The sequence below is a fragment of the Coregonus lavaretus genome, assembly GCF_964263955.1.
Source record: "Coregonus lavaretus genome assembly, chromosome: 2".
NCBI lineage: Eukaryota > Metazoa > Chordata > Actinopteri > Salmoniformes > Salmonidae > Coregonus > Coregonus lavaretus.
This window is the reverse complement of record NC_139989.1, coordinates 57,704,990-57,719,414: the sequence shown is the minus strand read 5'-3', so window position 1 is coordinate 57,719,414 and position 14,425 is coordinate 57,704,990. Positions and strand designations below refer to the sequence as shown.

The 14,425-nt window shown below is 45.9% G+C and overlaps 2 protein-coding genes across 2 annotated transcripts in view; both read right to left on the bottom strand.

Moving 5' to 3' along the window:
• Nucleotides 1–864: 864 nt before the first annotated feature.
• On the bottom strand, nt 865–5,842 carry LOC311147113 (glycerophosphodiester phosphodiesterase 1-like; the record flags this gene model as incomplete). Its single annotated transcript, XM_084183742.1, has 6 exons — nt 865–1,012; nt 1,379–1,590; nt 1,992–2,084; nt 4,261–4,366; nt 4,905–5,080; nt 5,582–5,842. The coding sequence occupies 6 exons, from the start codon at nt 5,840–5,842 to the stop codon at nt 865–867; spliced, it is 996 nt and encodes a 331-aa protein (XP_084039868.1).
• Nucleotides 5,843–7,164: 1,322 nt separating this feature from the next.
• Nucleotides 7,165–14,425, bottom strand: part of LOC311139819 (dynein axonemal assembly factor 5-like) — a gene marked incomplete at its 5' end in the record, with an annotated part of 9,943 nt that continues 2,682 nt past the window's right edge. Inside the window, 3 exons of the mRNA XM_084174782.1 lie at nt 7,165–7,759; nt 13,233–13,424; nt 13,715–13,871. Coding sequence (XP_084030908.1) covers nt 7,620–7,759; nt 13,233–13,424; nt 13,715–13,871 — 489 coding nt within the window. The 3' untranslated portion in view covers nt 7,165–7,619. The remainder of the gene's footprint in view (nt 7,760–13,232; nt 13,425–13,714; nt 13,872–14,425) is intronic.

The window sequence follows — 14,425 nt, the reverse complement described above, 5'->3', positions numbered from 1 at the left end:
GACACTCAACCAACGCAGCTCACACATTTGACAACGCAACACGCCTCCCTCCGTCGTTTAAAGGGACAGTGTCCACCTGACTGTATGGCAGAGGTCAGGCCTGAAGATAGGGGTGCAGCATTGCCCCTGTCATCAACGTTGCTCTCAGATATGAACAAAACAGGAATAAGGTGTACCTCCATCATGTATACACAGTGACCTTACAATGCAATCACATACCCACTACAATACTCACTATTCAGCACCAGTCTGCATGCAAATTAGGACAGGGGATATTTATTTTTCCAATATTTACAGTGGGCCTACAGTAGTCACAATAAATAACATGGTTTCATAAAGGATACATTGTATATAATAATGTTTTCATTGAGAAATCAAAGATACATGTAAACAAAGAGAGATGTATTTTGTACCATTGTTATAGCAGTGTCATACCATTAATACAATATGAATGAATGTAGCCTAATCTCCTAATGCACTAAAATATCTGTATTAAGATGAAAAATTCAACATGGCAAATGAGCAAATTGTCTGCATTTAGTGGTGTGATGATTGGTCCAAGAGAGTATTTCTGAGATAATGGTGGTATTGCTGGTATAGTATAGTTGTCAAATGAGTGATGATACTGTTTGATCTTCTTTGAGTGTTTGCAGTAAAAAATATTCTGATTAAAAGGGGCAACCTGAACTAGACAATGATCTGCTATGCAGCTATATTGGATGTGTACTGTCCTGTACATTCATACTCCATGTACATATTCCATATGATATTGAGCTCTGAGTCCTTGTACAACTACGCTTTATTGTTAGGTAGTACTCTATAACTTTGTGTGTGTTTTGTGTGTGTATACCCTGTCTCTGTCAGTCAGTAGTGAGGCTCACAGTCTTCCCTCAGGCTGTCCGTGATGTAGCTGATCTTCAGGACATCTTGGTAGTACTGTTTATCCACGGCTGTGTTGATGGTCCAGCCCACCACCTCCACCCCTCGCTCTGCCCAGTACTGAACATAGTCCCTGTAGAGAGGGATAGATGAGGGGAGTGGAGACATGTTGGGTCAGTGGTCAGGGTATCAATGTTTGTTTCAATATTTCAACAAACATCAATATATTATATGAATACAGACAATATATGTTATCTGACAATAGGATACAATTGTCCCAATTTTGACCTTCCTCTGATATTAACAAGCAATGATGTGTTCATTAGAGCACACTGTATGTAGCAAAACGTTTTGCAACGGAAAACAAAAATGAGAGTTTCCTGTTGAATAAGTCCAGGTAGTCCCTCCCAGTTTCAGAGCATTTTATTCAATTTCCTCCTTACTGAACACAACCCATGTAACAAACTCACGCCGAGCCACGGCGGTTAGTATTACTCACAGGGAGATGAAGTCCTTCTGCATGAGGATGGCTGAGACACCACACAGGTTCCACAACAGGTGGTGGTGGGCCCAGTCCAGCAGCACGTCCAAAACTCCCAGCCAGTAGTGCGTCCACGCTGACAGGGAACGGGGCGTGCCATCGCCGTAGCGACTAAGGCTCCAGGGCCGGTGGGTCAGGGCTGTGACCACCCCAGGGTCCGCCTGACGCATCTGGAGGAGTTGACCGATGAGGAGGTCAGAGGTGGTGTTATGGTTATGACGACACTGATAACACTGTTGTAATAACACATTCATACAGTGTGTAACTAGCCTGGACCCAGACCTGTTTGCCAACGGTTGTTTTCAGGCCAAACATGACAATGACTGTAGGAGTTGGCAAAACACTACAAACAGATCTGGGCCAGACTGGTGCTAAACTGCACACTAGAGGAAAAACACTACTATAATGAATAGAAGATGACTTAATGTGCACATAGATGTCTCAATTCATATTTACGGTTGAATTTTTAAGTTTTTTGCATATAGTAGGGATATGTTGTGTGTTACTGAGTTTAAATGTTGTTTTCGAACAAACTTAAATCTCAAATGAGCAGAGATGTTGCAAAGGTTACCTTGTAGATTACTTTAGGTTGAAAGGAGCAGACAATGCTGGAGTTGTAGAGGACAGGGTGTTTCTGATACATCTCCCCTAGGGCTGCAGCTGCCTGGTGGAGAGAACATCTACATTACTTACTGTCAAACTACATGCAGTGCAACACAAAAACACGTGGGCGGCAGGTGGCCTAGTAACCGAAAGGTCACTGGTTTGAATACCCGAGTCGACAAGGTGACAAATCTGCCGATGTACCCTTGAGCAAGGCACTTAACCCTAATTTGCTCCAGGGGCGCCGTACTACTATGGCTGACCCTGTAAAACAACACATTTCACTGCACCTATCCTGTGTATGTGACAGTACAACACATGATATATCATGGCTACTCAACTACTATTTGAGAAGGTCCGGTCACACCCCTCTTGTTGGCGGAAAGAAAATGTAGCAGTTTTAAGCTAATTACCTGCAATTCTACACATTTTGCCATGGGGCGGAGAGAAAATGGTGCAGTTTTAAAGCAGATTTTCTGCACTTCTACACATTTTGCCATGTCACCTGAGTGAGTCAAGAAAAATCTATGGGGGCCCCCTGGGGGTAAAGGCTCCTGGGCACAATCTGGCCATGATAACTACAAGATCAATATAGCTAGTTAGCCTAACTTACCTACCTAGCTAACATGGGCTAGTTGATCAACTGGACATTTCTGACAGGTTATAAATAGCTCTCTGAAATTACAACTCTCAACTGTATTAAATTGAAAGCCAGAGTTTTTTTTTTTTTTTTTGGGACCCGCGCTCCGTATTGACCCCATTCTGGGTCCAGATCTGGACCGCAGTCCGCCTGTTGGAGTATGGCTGTGATATATGATGATCTTAATATGATGATCTTATTGTCAGCAAGTGGCATCTTATTTAAGGCCCAGTGGAGTGAAAATTATGTTTCCTGTGTTTTATATTGTACAACATCTGATGAAACTAACACTGTAAAAGTGTGAAAAAATGTGATCAGTGTTATTTCCTGATAGTTGCTGGTTGAAAATACAATTTTAATGGAAATGTGTTACAGTAAGGTACTTAATTGTTACCCAGATTTGTTTAAATATTGATATAAAAATGGCTGCATTGGGACTTTAATACTATAAAACACTAAAGGGCAGTTTGTTGGACACAGATTAAGCCTAGTCCTGGACTAAAAAAGCTCAATGAAGAATCTCTATTGAAAATCATTTTTATGGGCCTCCCGAGTGGCGCATTGGTCTAAGGCACTGCATCGCAGTGCTAGAGGCGTCACTACAGACCCTCAGACACATTGGTGCAGCTGGCTTCCGGGTTAAGCGGGCAGGTGTTAAGAAGCGCGGTTTGGCGGGTCATGTTTCGGAGGACGCATGACTCGACCTTCGCCTCCTGAGCACGTTGGGGAGTTGCAACGATGAGACAAGATTGAAATTGGGGAGAAAAGGGGAGTATTAGGCTTAATCTGTGTCCGGGAAAATGCCTCTAGAGTATTGAATTATTTTTGACTGCTTTGGTCCTCCATATATAATGAGGTCTGTAGGTGACTTTGGCAAATCTAACGCTTACAAAACTGTCAATATGGGGAAGGTCGAAGGATAGTGAGTCACATTGCAAGGGGGGTTGAATTCCTTTCAGACCCACTGTCTGAGGCAGCTGTGAGTTTCTTTATGACCAGTCTCTGTGGTAGGGATTCCTATGTTACTGCCTTAAACAGCTGGGTTTTAACTTGCCTTAATCTCGCTATAAACTCACAGTTTCCTACCATTTCACCTTAAAATTATGTGGTTGTCATTCAAAGTGCTGTTGGATGGTGTATACCAGTGTTTCCCAACCCTGGTCCTCGAGTGCCCCCAACAGTACACCTTTTCCTTGTAGCCCTGGACAAACACACCTCATTCAGCTCATTGAGGGCTTGATGATTAGTTGACAAGTTGAATCAGGGTTACAATAAAAATGTATACTGTTTGGGGTACTGGAGGACCAGGGTTGGGAAAATCTGGTGTATACTGTAGTGAAGCCCTAAGTCTTAAAGCTTTATAGCAGTGATTCCACCTACTGCCCAGAGGGCCCTGTCCAGAAACAACCCCTATAGCCTACCCACTAGACACCTGTGAAGAACTGAGTGTAAGCAATATGGTAAACATTTTACAGAGCCAATCAGAAGACAAGATGGAGCTATCACCATATTGTTTAGACCTATATCCAATCCTCTCAGATCTCCAGTTGTATCTAGGGAGTAGGGGCTAGGGGTTGTTTCTGGACAGGGCCAATACCTTATCAGGTTGATCTTTGACATCAAAGAAGATGGTCAGCTGGTGGTTGATGCATTCCTCCACTGCCTCCTGAAGCGTTGGCACCCTCTCCCCCTTGAACTTCTCCCTGGAGACACACAAAGGCCAGCGGGGACACACAAACGTTTGTACTGCTGCTATATTTGAGACACCACCACTAGGTCTATATCTGGCCTCGTACCATTCACAGTTCACACTCCCCACCAGTGTATTTTCAGTCATTCTGACTCTGTCCTGCTTGAACTCCAACTGAACTCACTGATCACACATGGGGCCATGTTTACTATGCATTTGCACCAGGTGCTGATCCTACCAGTGTTTGCTGATCTAAAGGAACTGAACAGGTGTAATCCATATGGTGGAAGCTCATCACCATAATATGGGTCACACCAATTTATTTTCTTTTTAGATCTGCTAACACTGAAGGCGTAACATTCAGGTCAGGGTCATGTTCACTAGGCTATACAACAGAAAATGTTTTGCAATGGAAAACAAAACCAAGCATTTCTTATTGGTCCCTCCCCGTTTCAATCCATTTTCTGCCTAATGAAGTTCCTAATGAATATGACCTAGGAGTTCAATGCTTTTGGAACAGGCCCTAACCTTCACTCCCCTGCCAAGCCCACCTAAGCCTGTGTCTGCCCGTGGCGTCCAGCGTCCTGAGCTCTGCCAGACGCAGCGTGCCCAACGCTCCCGTCCCGTTGGTGGTGCGGTCCACCGTCTCATCATGCATCAGCACTGCCACTCCATCTGCAGTGAAGCCCAGGTCCAGCTCCACCCCTGTGGCTCCATTCCTGCTGGCCTAGAGGAGGGGAGAGAAGGATGAAGCAGGGGGAGGAGGGAGAGAAGGAAGGGATGGAGAGGTGTGTGGAGAAAGACAGGACAGATATAGATCTGAAATGGATAGATAGGCAGCGTAGGGGAGAAGCAGCAGCAGGCTATAAAACCAACTGGGATTGTACTGATCTAGTAGGCCTAGACATTAGCCAAAAGGTGGTTCAAATTAAAGAATAGATAGATACAAAACATTCATGTTCAAGACATTCTAAACTATAACTAACCATGGCAGAATAAGTTAACAAGCTCGATCTCTCGCATGGATTTTGGCCAACAGTGATAATATGAAACGATGTCACAGTACAGACAAGGGATCTCATATGCCTTTCATCAGCCTCTGCTCACTTCACCTGCTGCCCCTAAATCAAATCATTATAGCCTAGTAAGCCTACTCATCATTTTATTTGCAGCTACAGCATTAAATAGGTCAGACAGGGTAGATAACTGATGCTTGTCCTTGACTCACCTCTCGGATCGCTGCAATGGTGTTCTCCGGAGCATCGTGTCCCCCTGCCCGGTGCGCAACCACGGGGACGCCGGCGCTCGCAAGACCAGTGGGCCGAAGCACCTGACTCGCCTGGTTAGCGGGCACTTGTGGGAACCGAAACATCACGATAAAGACGTAGATGGATGCGGTGACGGACGATGCTCCAATCGCGCTCCTGGTCCCGAATAGAACCAGCAGAAATACCGCAGAGAAATAAACTTCGTCTCCAATTTGTAACATCGTTTAGAAGCGTTGATTAAAATGTCTCCACTGATAAAATCAATACATCAACCTACTTGACCACCGAATGACAGTTCCTTGCTGCTGAGATTCCAAGTTGAGACCGAGATGCATGTGCTTAGGTAACTACCAGACACAGCAAAAAAAAGAGACTTCAATTAATCATCATTCCAGACACAACCGACTAACTACTTCAGCTTCCCAAAAATATACACACCATATTATTTTGCGCTGGGATGTTGCAGAATCCGAGATTTGAAAGGAGAGCGCATCAGTCGGTTTCTAGTTCATAGTACACACGGATGTAGAGGTCGTTGCTATGGAGAAGTAGAGACGAGGGAGAGGTACCACACTGCCCGGTCTATACTCCTGACAGCTTCAGTCTGAACCATAGAAATACAATGAAATAGAATGACAGAAATATATTCTACATTCCTATAATCTATTTCATTATATTTCTATGGCTAGAGCCATAGTGGAGAGTTTCTGACTGTGGCTATTCACTCATCTATAGATGCTGAACATTACACTGAGGCCAGTTTATTATGTACACCACCCTGTTCACAAAAATGGTTCGCTCCTACAGACATTGAGTCACGTGGCCATGGCTTGCTATATAAAGCAGGCAGACAGGCATCGAGAAATTCAGTTACTGTTTGATATAACTTTAGAATGGGCAAAACAAGTGACCTAAGTGACTTTGAGTGTGATATGATCATCGATGCGCGCCGGATCCAGCATCTCAGAAACGGCCGGCCTCCTGGCCTTTTCTCTCAGGACAGTGTCTAGGGTTTACTGGAGAATGGTGCAACAAGCAAAACACATCTAGTCAGCCGCAGTCCTGTGGGAGAAAATAGCTTGTTGATGAGAGGTCGAAGGAGAATGGCAAGAATCTTGCAAGCTAACAGGCGGGCCACAAACAGGCAAATAACGACGTAGTACAACAGTGGTGTGCAGAATGGAGTCTCAGAACTCACAACTTGTCGGTGATTGCCATGGATGGGCTATTGCAGCAGACGACCACACCGGGTTCCACTCCTAACAGCTAAAAACAAGCCCCAAATAATTCAGGCTGTTCTGGAAGCAAAGGGGGGTCCGACCCAGTACTACATTGGTGTACCTAATAAACTGGCCACTGAGTGTATGTCACAAATAAAACGTTTTTAGAACCCATACACCACAATAGAGTGCACTTAGTCAAAATTAATGATATTTATCAAAGATAAACAGTGAAGTAAGTCTAGAAATCAAGGCACAACAGAATGAAATATCAACATATTAAATATTTTCTGATAAGAGTTCAATTAATGCACACACTTTTTGAGGAACGATTTAAAAAGCATAGTAATGAACAAACAAAATCACAGAGTACAACCATGTGTTCTGGGGAGATTTGAAAAAGGAATGGGTAACAGTTTTGAGCTCTAAGCAGTTGGACCATATCCTTGTTGTACAGGATACAACAAATTGATACCTGCCTTATTGCGGTTACATAGATACATTGCAATACAATGTGTCAAGTCGTATCTCGGGATGCCCATATCATTGTATCACTCTCTTAGTGACAGCTGTGTGTGTGTGTGTATGTATATACTGTATGTGTGGGTGAGAGAGTCCATGCTGGACATGACCATTTGTGAGAGGTGCAGTTCCAGGTTTGTTTTTCTTGGTATGCCATATAAATATAATCTATATAATGTCTAGATTATATACAGATATAGGATCTTAATTTGACCAGTATTGTCACATCAGTACATCTTTCCAATACTATGCATCTCTACGCTGAATCATTGCGCAGAGAGTGGATGTGCTGGAGTAGTTGGTCACAGTAGACAGGGCTGCGCTGTTTGTCCCTCACGGCTTCCACTTCCTGCTTAAGGAGGGCTGGGTGGACGCCACTGCCGGTCTTCAGGACCTCTGGACACACAGACAGACATGAGACAGTCAGGAGTCAGGCAGTTGTCATGTTGAAATGGACTCACACACACAGATAGTGACAGTAGACTATCACACACACACACACACACACACACACACACACACACACACACACACACACACACACACACTAGAGGAACTCCAGACAAAGGGATTCAACACAATAACAAAGTCAAGATATTGGGGTGGATTGTGGATTAGTCACTAGCTGCAATCATTCATTGGAAATGAAAACAATTACATTCAATGCAATTACATTTTTGAGGACTGACAGTGAAGCAACCACCAGAGAATATTTGCAACGATCCATATATTTTAATAGTAACTTTTGGCAACATTTTTGTACTTGTCTGAGTGATTGACAGGGGAGATGACCAATGGAGCACAGTTATCACAATCAATATTAGCACCGGGGTTGAAGAATGCAGAGTTTTTTCAGTGAAGTCACATCCAGTGAAACAGAAGATAAGATCTGGTCTCCACATCGCAAAATGAGACCTGGCCCTCCTCATAATCAACAAACCCCCCCACCTTCTTGGGCTTCTCTCTCAGGTGGAGGCAGATCGAAGGCGATGTATAGACCTGGTACCCAATGTCATGCAGTCCCAAAGCCCAATATCCATTATCCAGTTCAGTAACAACATATATTTTCCGGTTGATGGACTCTCTGGCCACTCCTATCCACCAGTTAGTCTTACTTTTCACCTGCACCTCATAGCAGAATTTCCCTGAGAAGCCCTGGTGTCCCAACACAGACCCACGGTTAGTAAACCTTTTGAGGTTGTCAGGGAGATTATTTTGTCTCCATGTTTCACTTTTTTCCCCGTCCTCAGACAGGATAAGGTATTGCCATGCAGTATCAGGATCCAAAGTCACATCCACTGACCACCGCTGAATCCTCTTCAACATAAACTTCAATTCATGAATATCTATTTTGAAATTCTCAAGTTCAGAAAGGTTTTCTTGAATTCTCTGGTAAGCTTAAAAAGAGCTTGAATCATGATCCCCACACACAGCTCACTGTGAACACTGATCTCAGACCAGTATGAAAAAAATTAAAATAATGTATGCACTCACTAACTGTAAGTCGCTCTGGATAAGAGCGTCTGCTAAATTACTAAAAATGTAAATGTAAAAAGCATTTCAACACATTTGTTGTTTGCAGGCCATGATGGATTACAGTGAATTGTTCTACAAAAAAAGCACTTCACTTTTACCACCAGATGGCGGTGTTGCACCACAGTTATATCCACTCCAACAGGACAGGAATTTAATGGTATTAAAGATGCTATGGAATTACTTGAAGTAGTGCCAACAGTAAATGTTGAGGAAACCACATGGCGTAACTTGAAGCTGTACAGTGTTGATACCCCTGTCAGTTGGGATGAGTTAGTTCACGGCAAGTCATCATTCGATACCTGTCGGAATCCACTTTGTTGACTTTGTTCCTCAAGTGGTGACCATGGGGGATTTTTTAGCGATTTGTGTGTATAAATACAGCGGGGTTTTTTCTTTCTCTGAACTCTTTTGAACAAAGGAGAACAATGATGACTTGTGATGATGAGAGGGGATCCGGTGATTCCCCTGGATGTGTGTGCCAACCGCGTGGCGTGTGTGTGTGGAGCAGGTAGCAGCAGCCGCGCTCCCAGGGCTGTGGAATTATGGAAGGAAGGAATTATGGGAAGAGGGATGAGAGAGGGGGAGAGAGGGAGGAGGGGCGGTACTGTCCATCATACTGTCAGAGGAGCAGCAGACATGAAGCTCTTGGGAGATGTGACTTTGAAATTCAAGAACCATATAAGAAAGGGATGAATAATAAAAGAAGAGGGAAAGAAAGGAAGAAAGAGAGAGAAGGAAGGGAGGAGGAAAAAAGCTTCAAACACAGACATGCATGAGACAAAGAAGGGGCTCCAGATTTGTGGGGAGGATGGTGGTTATGGGTACGGGGGTACGACACAGCTATCAGTCAGCACTGGGTGAGCTCATCGTATTCCACAGAGGAATACTCCTATATCCTCTCACACACACGTTTACAGCAGAGCAGCGCACGTGTGCACGCATATCACACACAGACACACCGCTATCCGCCCTTCCTACCGGCTGTATCAATCGGCCAGGGTTGGGGTCAATTCCATTTAAACTCAGTCAATTCAGGAAGCGTTTTCTGAGGGACACTGGAATTTGAATTTAAGGTCACCCCTTGAACTGACTGAATTGAAATGGAATTGACCCCAAAACCTGCTATTAACCCCAACCCTCTACACCCACTCCCTGTACCATCACACCCACGATAGGCAGCTCTTAGCAGGGCTAACGTGAGCCTCCTGCACCCCCGCTTCTCAGGATAACAACCCCCTAATCACAACCATATGGAGACCCCTCTCCCTCATCTCTCCACACACCCATCCCATGTTATCCCCTCTCTTTTATCTCTTCTCATCCCTCTTTCACCCCTTTCCTCCCGGTCTCTTCCTCCTCTCATGCCCAGTGTTTCCGACAGGGTTTGATGGTTCTGCGGTTTCATGGCTATTTGTGTATGTGTACATGTGTGCATGAGTATCGGTCTTTGTGTGTGTGTGTGTGTGCGTGCAAGCAATGTGCAGATGTGTGTGTTATTTATTGGCAGAAAGTCTGAGTGTGTTTCCTGTAGTGTGGAGCTGGGGCCTTAGCTGAGAGCACCGCTGGAGTTTCACTCTGCTTCTCATGGAGGTTCCTCCTTGATTATCTGTGACAAACGGCTGGTGAACGCTGATGCTTCAACCATATTCTCCCATCGTCATATGGATAGAAGAAAAAAACATCAATGGTCTGCATCCCAAATGGCACCCTATTCCCTTTATAGTGCACTACTTTTGACCAGGGTCCAGGGGGGAAATGGCACCCTTTTTCCCTTTATAGTGCACTACTTTTGACCAAGGCCCAGTAGTTCACTATGTAGGGAATAGGGTGCCGTTTGGGACACAACCTCGGACTGAGCTGATGCAGCAACAGCTATCATACGGTGGATTCCACTCAGCAGAGTTTGAAACCTTTACCAGAGATAATATCCTTTGTGTTTTGTCTGTGTGTTTGGGTATAATATCGGTAACCTTGACCACAGGATGTTCAGTGGTTGGGATGTAAATCATGTTTATGAACTGACCTTCGCTTATATATAGTGTGTGTGTGTGTGTAGCTTTGCAGGGGTGATGACGGAGCGTCAATCACACACACCCCTCTGTCTCTGGATCCACTCCCGGCCCCGTGATGGACGAGGGGAGTGGTGGTGTGTGTGGAGCAGGGAGCTTCGCATGGGTCGGCGTGAAAGATGAATGGAGTGGAAAAGGTGGATAGATGGCCTTTGATACGACGGAAAAGGGGGATCTGGTATCCTAGCAATGTGGCTGTGTGTATGGGGCTGTTAGACGTAGGGATCAACTCTTTAAACTCTGACTGAGACAGGACAGAGCCTGTGAAACATGAACACTACTGCTACTCACCTGATCAACTTCAAGTCATATTCACTAGCTATCATCATCATCATCACCACCACCACCACCCCATCATCACCACCATCATCATCATCACCACCCCCACCATCATCATCATCACCACCCCCACCATCATCATCATCATCATCATCATCACCACCCCCACCATCATCATCGTCACCACCCCCACCATCATCATCGTCACCACCCCCACCTTCATCATCATCACCACCCCCACCATCATCATCATCACCCCCACCATCATCATCACCACCCCCATCATCATCACCACCACCCCGACCATCATCATCACCACCCCGACCATCATCATCACCCCCCCCACCATCATCATCACCCCCCCACCATCATCATCACCACCCCCACCATCATCATCACCACCCCCACCATCATCATCATCACCACCCCCACCATCATCATCATCACCACCCCCACCATCATCATCATCACCACCCCCACCATCATCATCATCACCACCCCCACCATCATCATCATCACCACCCCCACCATCATCATCACCACCCCCACCATCATCATCACCACCGCCACCATCATCATCACCACCCCCACCATCATCATCACCACCGCCACCATCATCAACACCACCCCCACCATCATGGTATCTATGTTCTTTATCAACATCTCATGTCTTCTAATCTCTTCTGTTTCTCCTCCATACTATATTTTCCATCATGACCCCTCTTCCTGGTCTAGGGGGTTGTCATGACCCCTCTTCCTGGTCTAGGGGGTTGTCATGAACCCTCTACCTGGTCTAGGGGGTTGTCATGAACCCTCTACCTGGTCTAGGGGGTTGTCATGACCCCTTTTCCTGGTCTAGGGGGTTGTCATGACCCCTCTTCCTGGTCTAGGGGTTGTCATGAACCCTCTACCTGGTCTAGGGGGTTGTCATGAACCCTCTACCTGGTCTAGGGGTTGTCATGACCCCTCTTCCTGGTCTAGGGAGTTGTCATGAGCCTCTTTCTGGTCTAGGGGGTTGTCATGACCCCTCTTTTTGATCTAGGGGGTTGTCATGACCCCTCTTCCTGGTCTATGGGGTTGTCATGACCCCTCCTTCTGGACTAAGGGTTGTCATGACCCCTCCTTCTGGTCTAGGGGGTTGTCATGACCCCTCTTCCTGGTCTAGGGGGTTGTCATGACCCCTCCTTCTGGACTAAGGGTTGTCATTTACATTTACATTTACATTTTAGTCATTTAGCAGACGCTCTTATCCAGAGCGACTTACAGGAGCAATTAGGGTTAAGTGCCTTGCTTAAGGGCACATCGACAGATTTTTCACCTAGTCGGCTCGGGGATTAGAACCAGCGACCTTTCGGTTACTGGCACAACGCTCTTACCCACTAAGCTACCTGCCGCCCCACCATCATCATCGTCACCACCCCCACCTTCATCATCATCACCACCCCCACCATCATCATCATCACCCCCACCATCATCATCACCACCCCCATCATCATCACCACCACCCCGACCATCATCATCACCACCCCGATCATCATCATCACCCCCCCCCACCATCATCATCACCCCCCCACCATCATCATCACCACCCCCACCATCATCATCACCACCCCCACCATCATCATCATCACCACCCCCACCATCATCATCATCACCACCCCCACCATCATCTGTCATGACCCCTCCTTCTGGTCTAGGGGGTTGTCATGACCCCTCCTTCTGGACTAAGGGTTGTCATGACCCCTCCTTCTGGTCTAGGGGGTTGTCATGACCCCTCCTTCTGGACTAAGGGTTGTCATGACCCCTCCTTCTGGTCTAGGGGGTTGTCATGACCCCTCTTGCTGGACTAAGGGTTGTCATGACCCCTCCTTCTGGTCTATGGGGTTGTCATGACCCCTCTTCCTGGTCTAGGGGATTGTCATGATCCCTCTTCCTGGTCTAGGGGTTTATTTAGGATTGGACCAATGTGTGATTGTGAGTCTCACCCAGCACAGTGTCCTGCACGCGGCTGTTTGGGTCGTCCAGGTGCAGCAACAGCTGCTGGAACAGGACCTCCAGGTGTTGACAGTAGAGCTGGGAGTTGTAGTCCTTCCCCAGGGAGGCAAGCCATAGGCCCAGAGCCCTGAGGGCCACGCCCCTCACCTCCTCACTGCTGTCATCCAGACGCTTCAGCACCTCTGAGGACACAAACAGCAGAGCAAGAGAGGACCGTCTAGAATTAGAATGATTCAATCTATTTCTATGGGATCATAATCATAATCATGGATGCATTCTAGAATGATGTAGAAATATGTATATGTGTGTCAGAGGGAATGAGATAATTGAAGAGAGGATGAGAGAGGAACAAAAAGAAAGAAGGAGAGAGAATGAAAGAAAGAAAGAGAAATAGAGTGAAGGAAAGAGGGAGAGAAAGACATGTTTGCTCTAACAAAGACAGGATACACAGAGGGAGACACCAGTGTAGTACCAGGGTAGATGTTGTTCAGGGCATCTGGGTGGAGGCTGGGTCCGATCAGTTTGAGCAGGGTGGAGAGAGAACGACAGGCCAGTAGTCTGGACAGCTGAGAGTCTTCCTCTAGAGCAGACAACACCGGGGGGCTCAGCCTCTCCTCTACAGCCAGTAACTACAAACAGAGAGACACACGTTATATACAACTACAGACAGAGAGACACAGGTTATATACAGACAGAGAAACAGACAACACCTGGGGACTCAGCCTCTCCTCTACGGCCAGTAACTACAAACAGAGAGATAAAAACAGACACAGGGCCGGTTCCAGGCATAAGTGACATAGGTGGTCGCTTAGGGACCCCAGCCGCTAGGGAGTAAGAATAGTAGAATACACTGGGTGCAATATCAGCATTTTTTCTCTTATGTCAGTCACTGACAGTCACTCAACTAGCCACGTCAGCTAACATGTATTTATGTATTGGTAGTTAGTCTAGCTAGCTATTTAAACTTGTAGTAATCATGGCTGTATACTGACCGGGCACCCAGGGCACGTGGCCAGTGGCCCTGACCTCCAGGGGGCCGGCATTGATTTTGTTAGTCATTCTCACTCAGATAGGCTATCATATTAACATGGCATAAGTCATTACAAAATGTGTAGAATTGTAGGAAATTAGCTTTAAAACTGTAAAAATGTCTCTCTGCCCAATGGCAAAATGAGTAGAATTG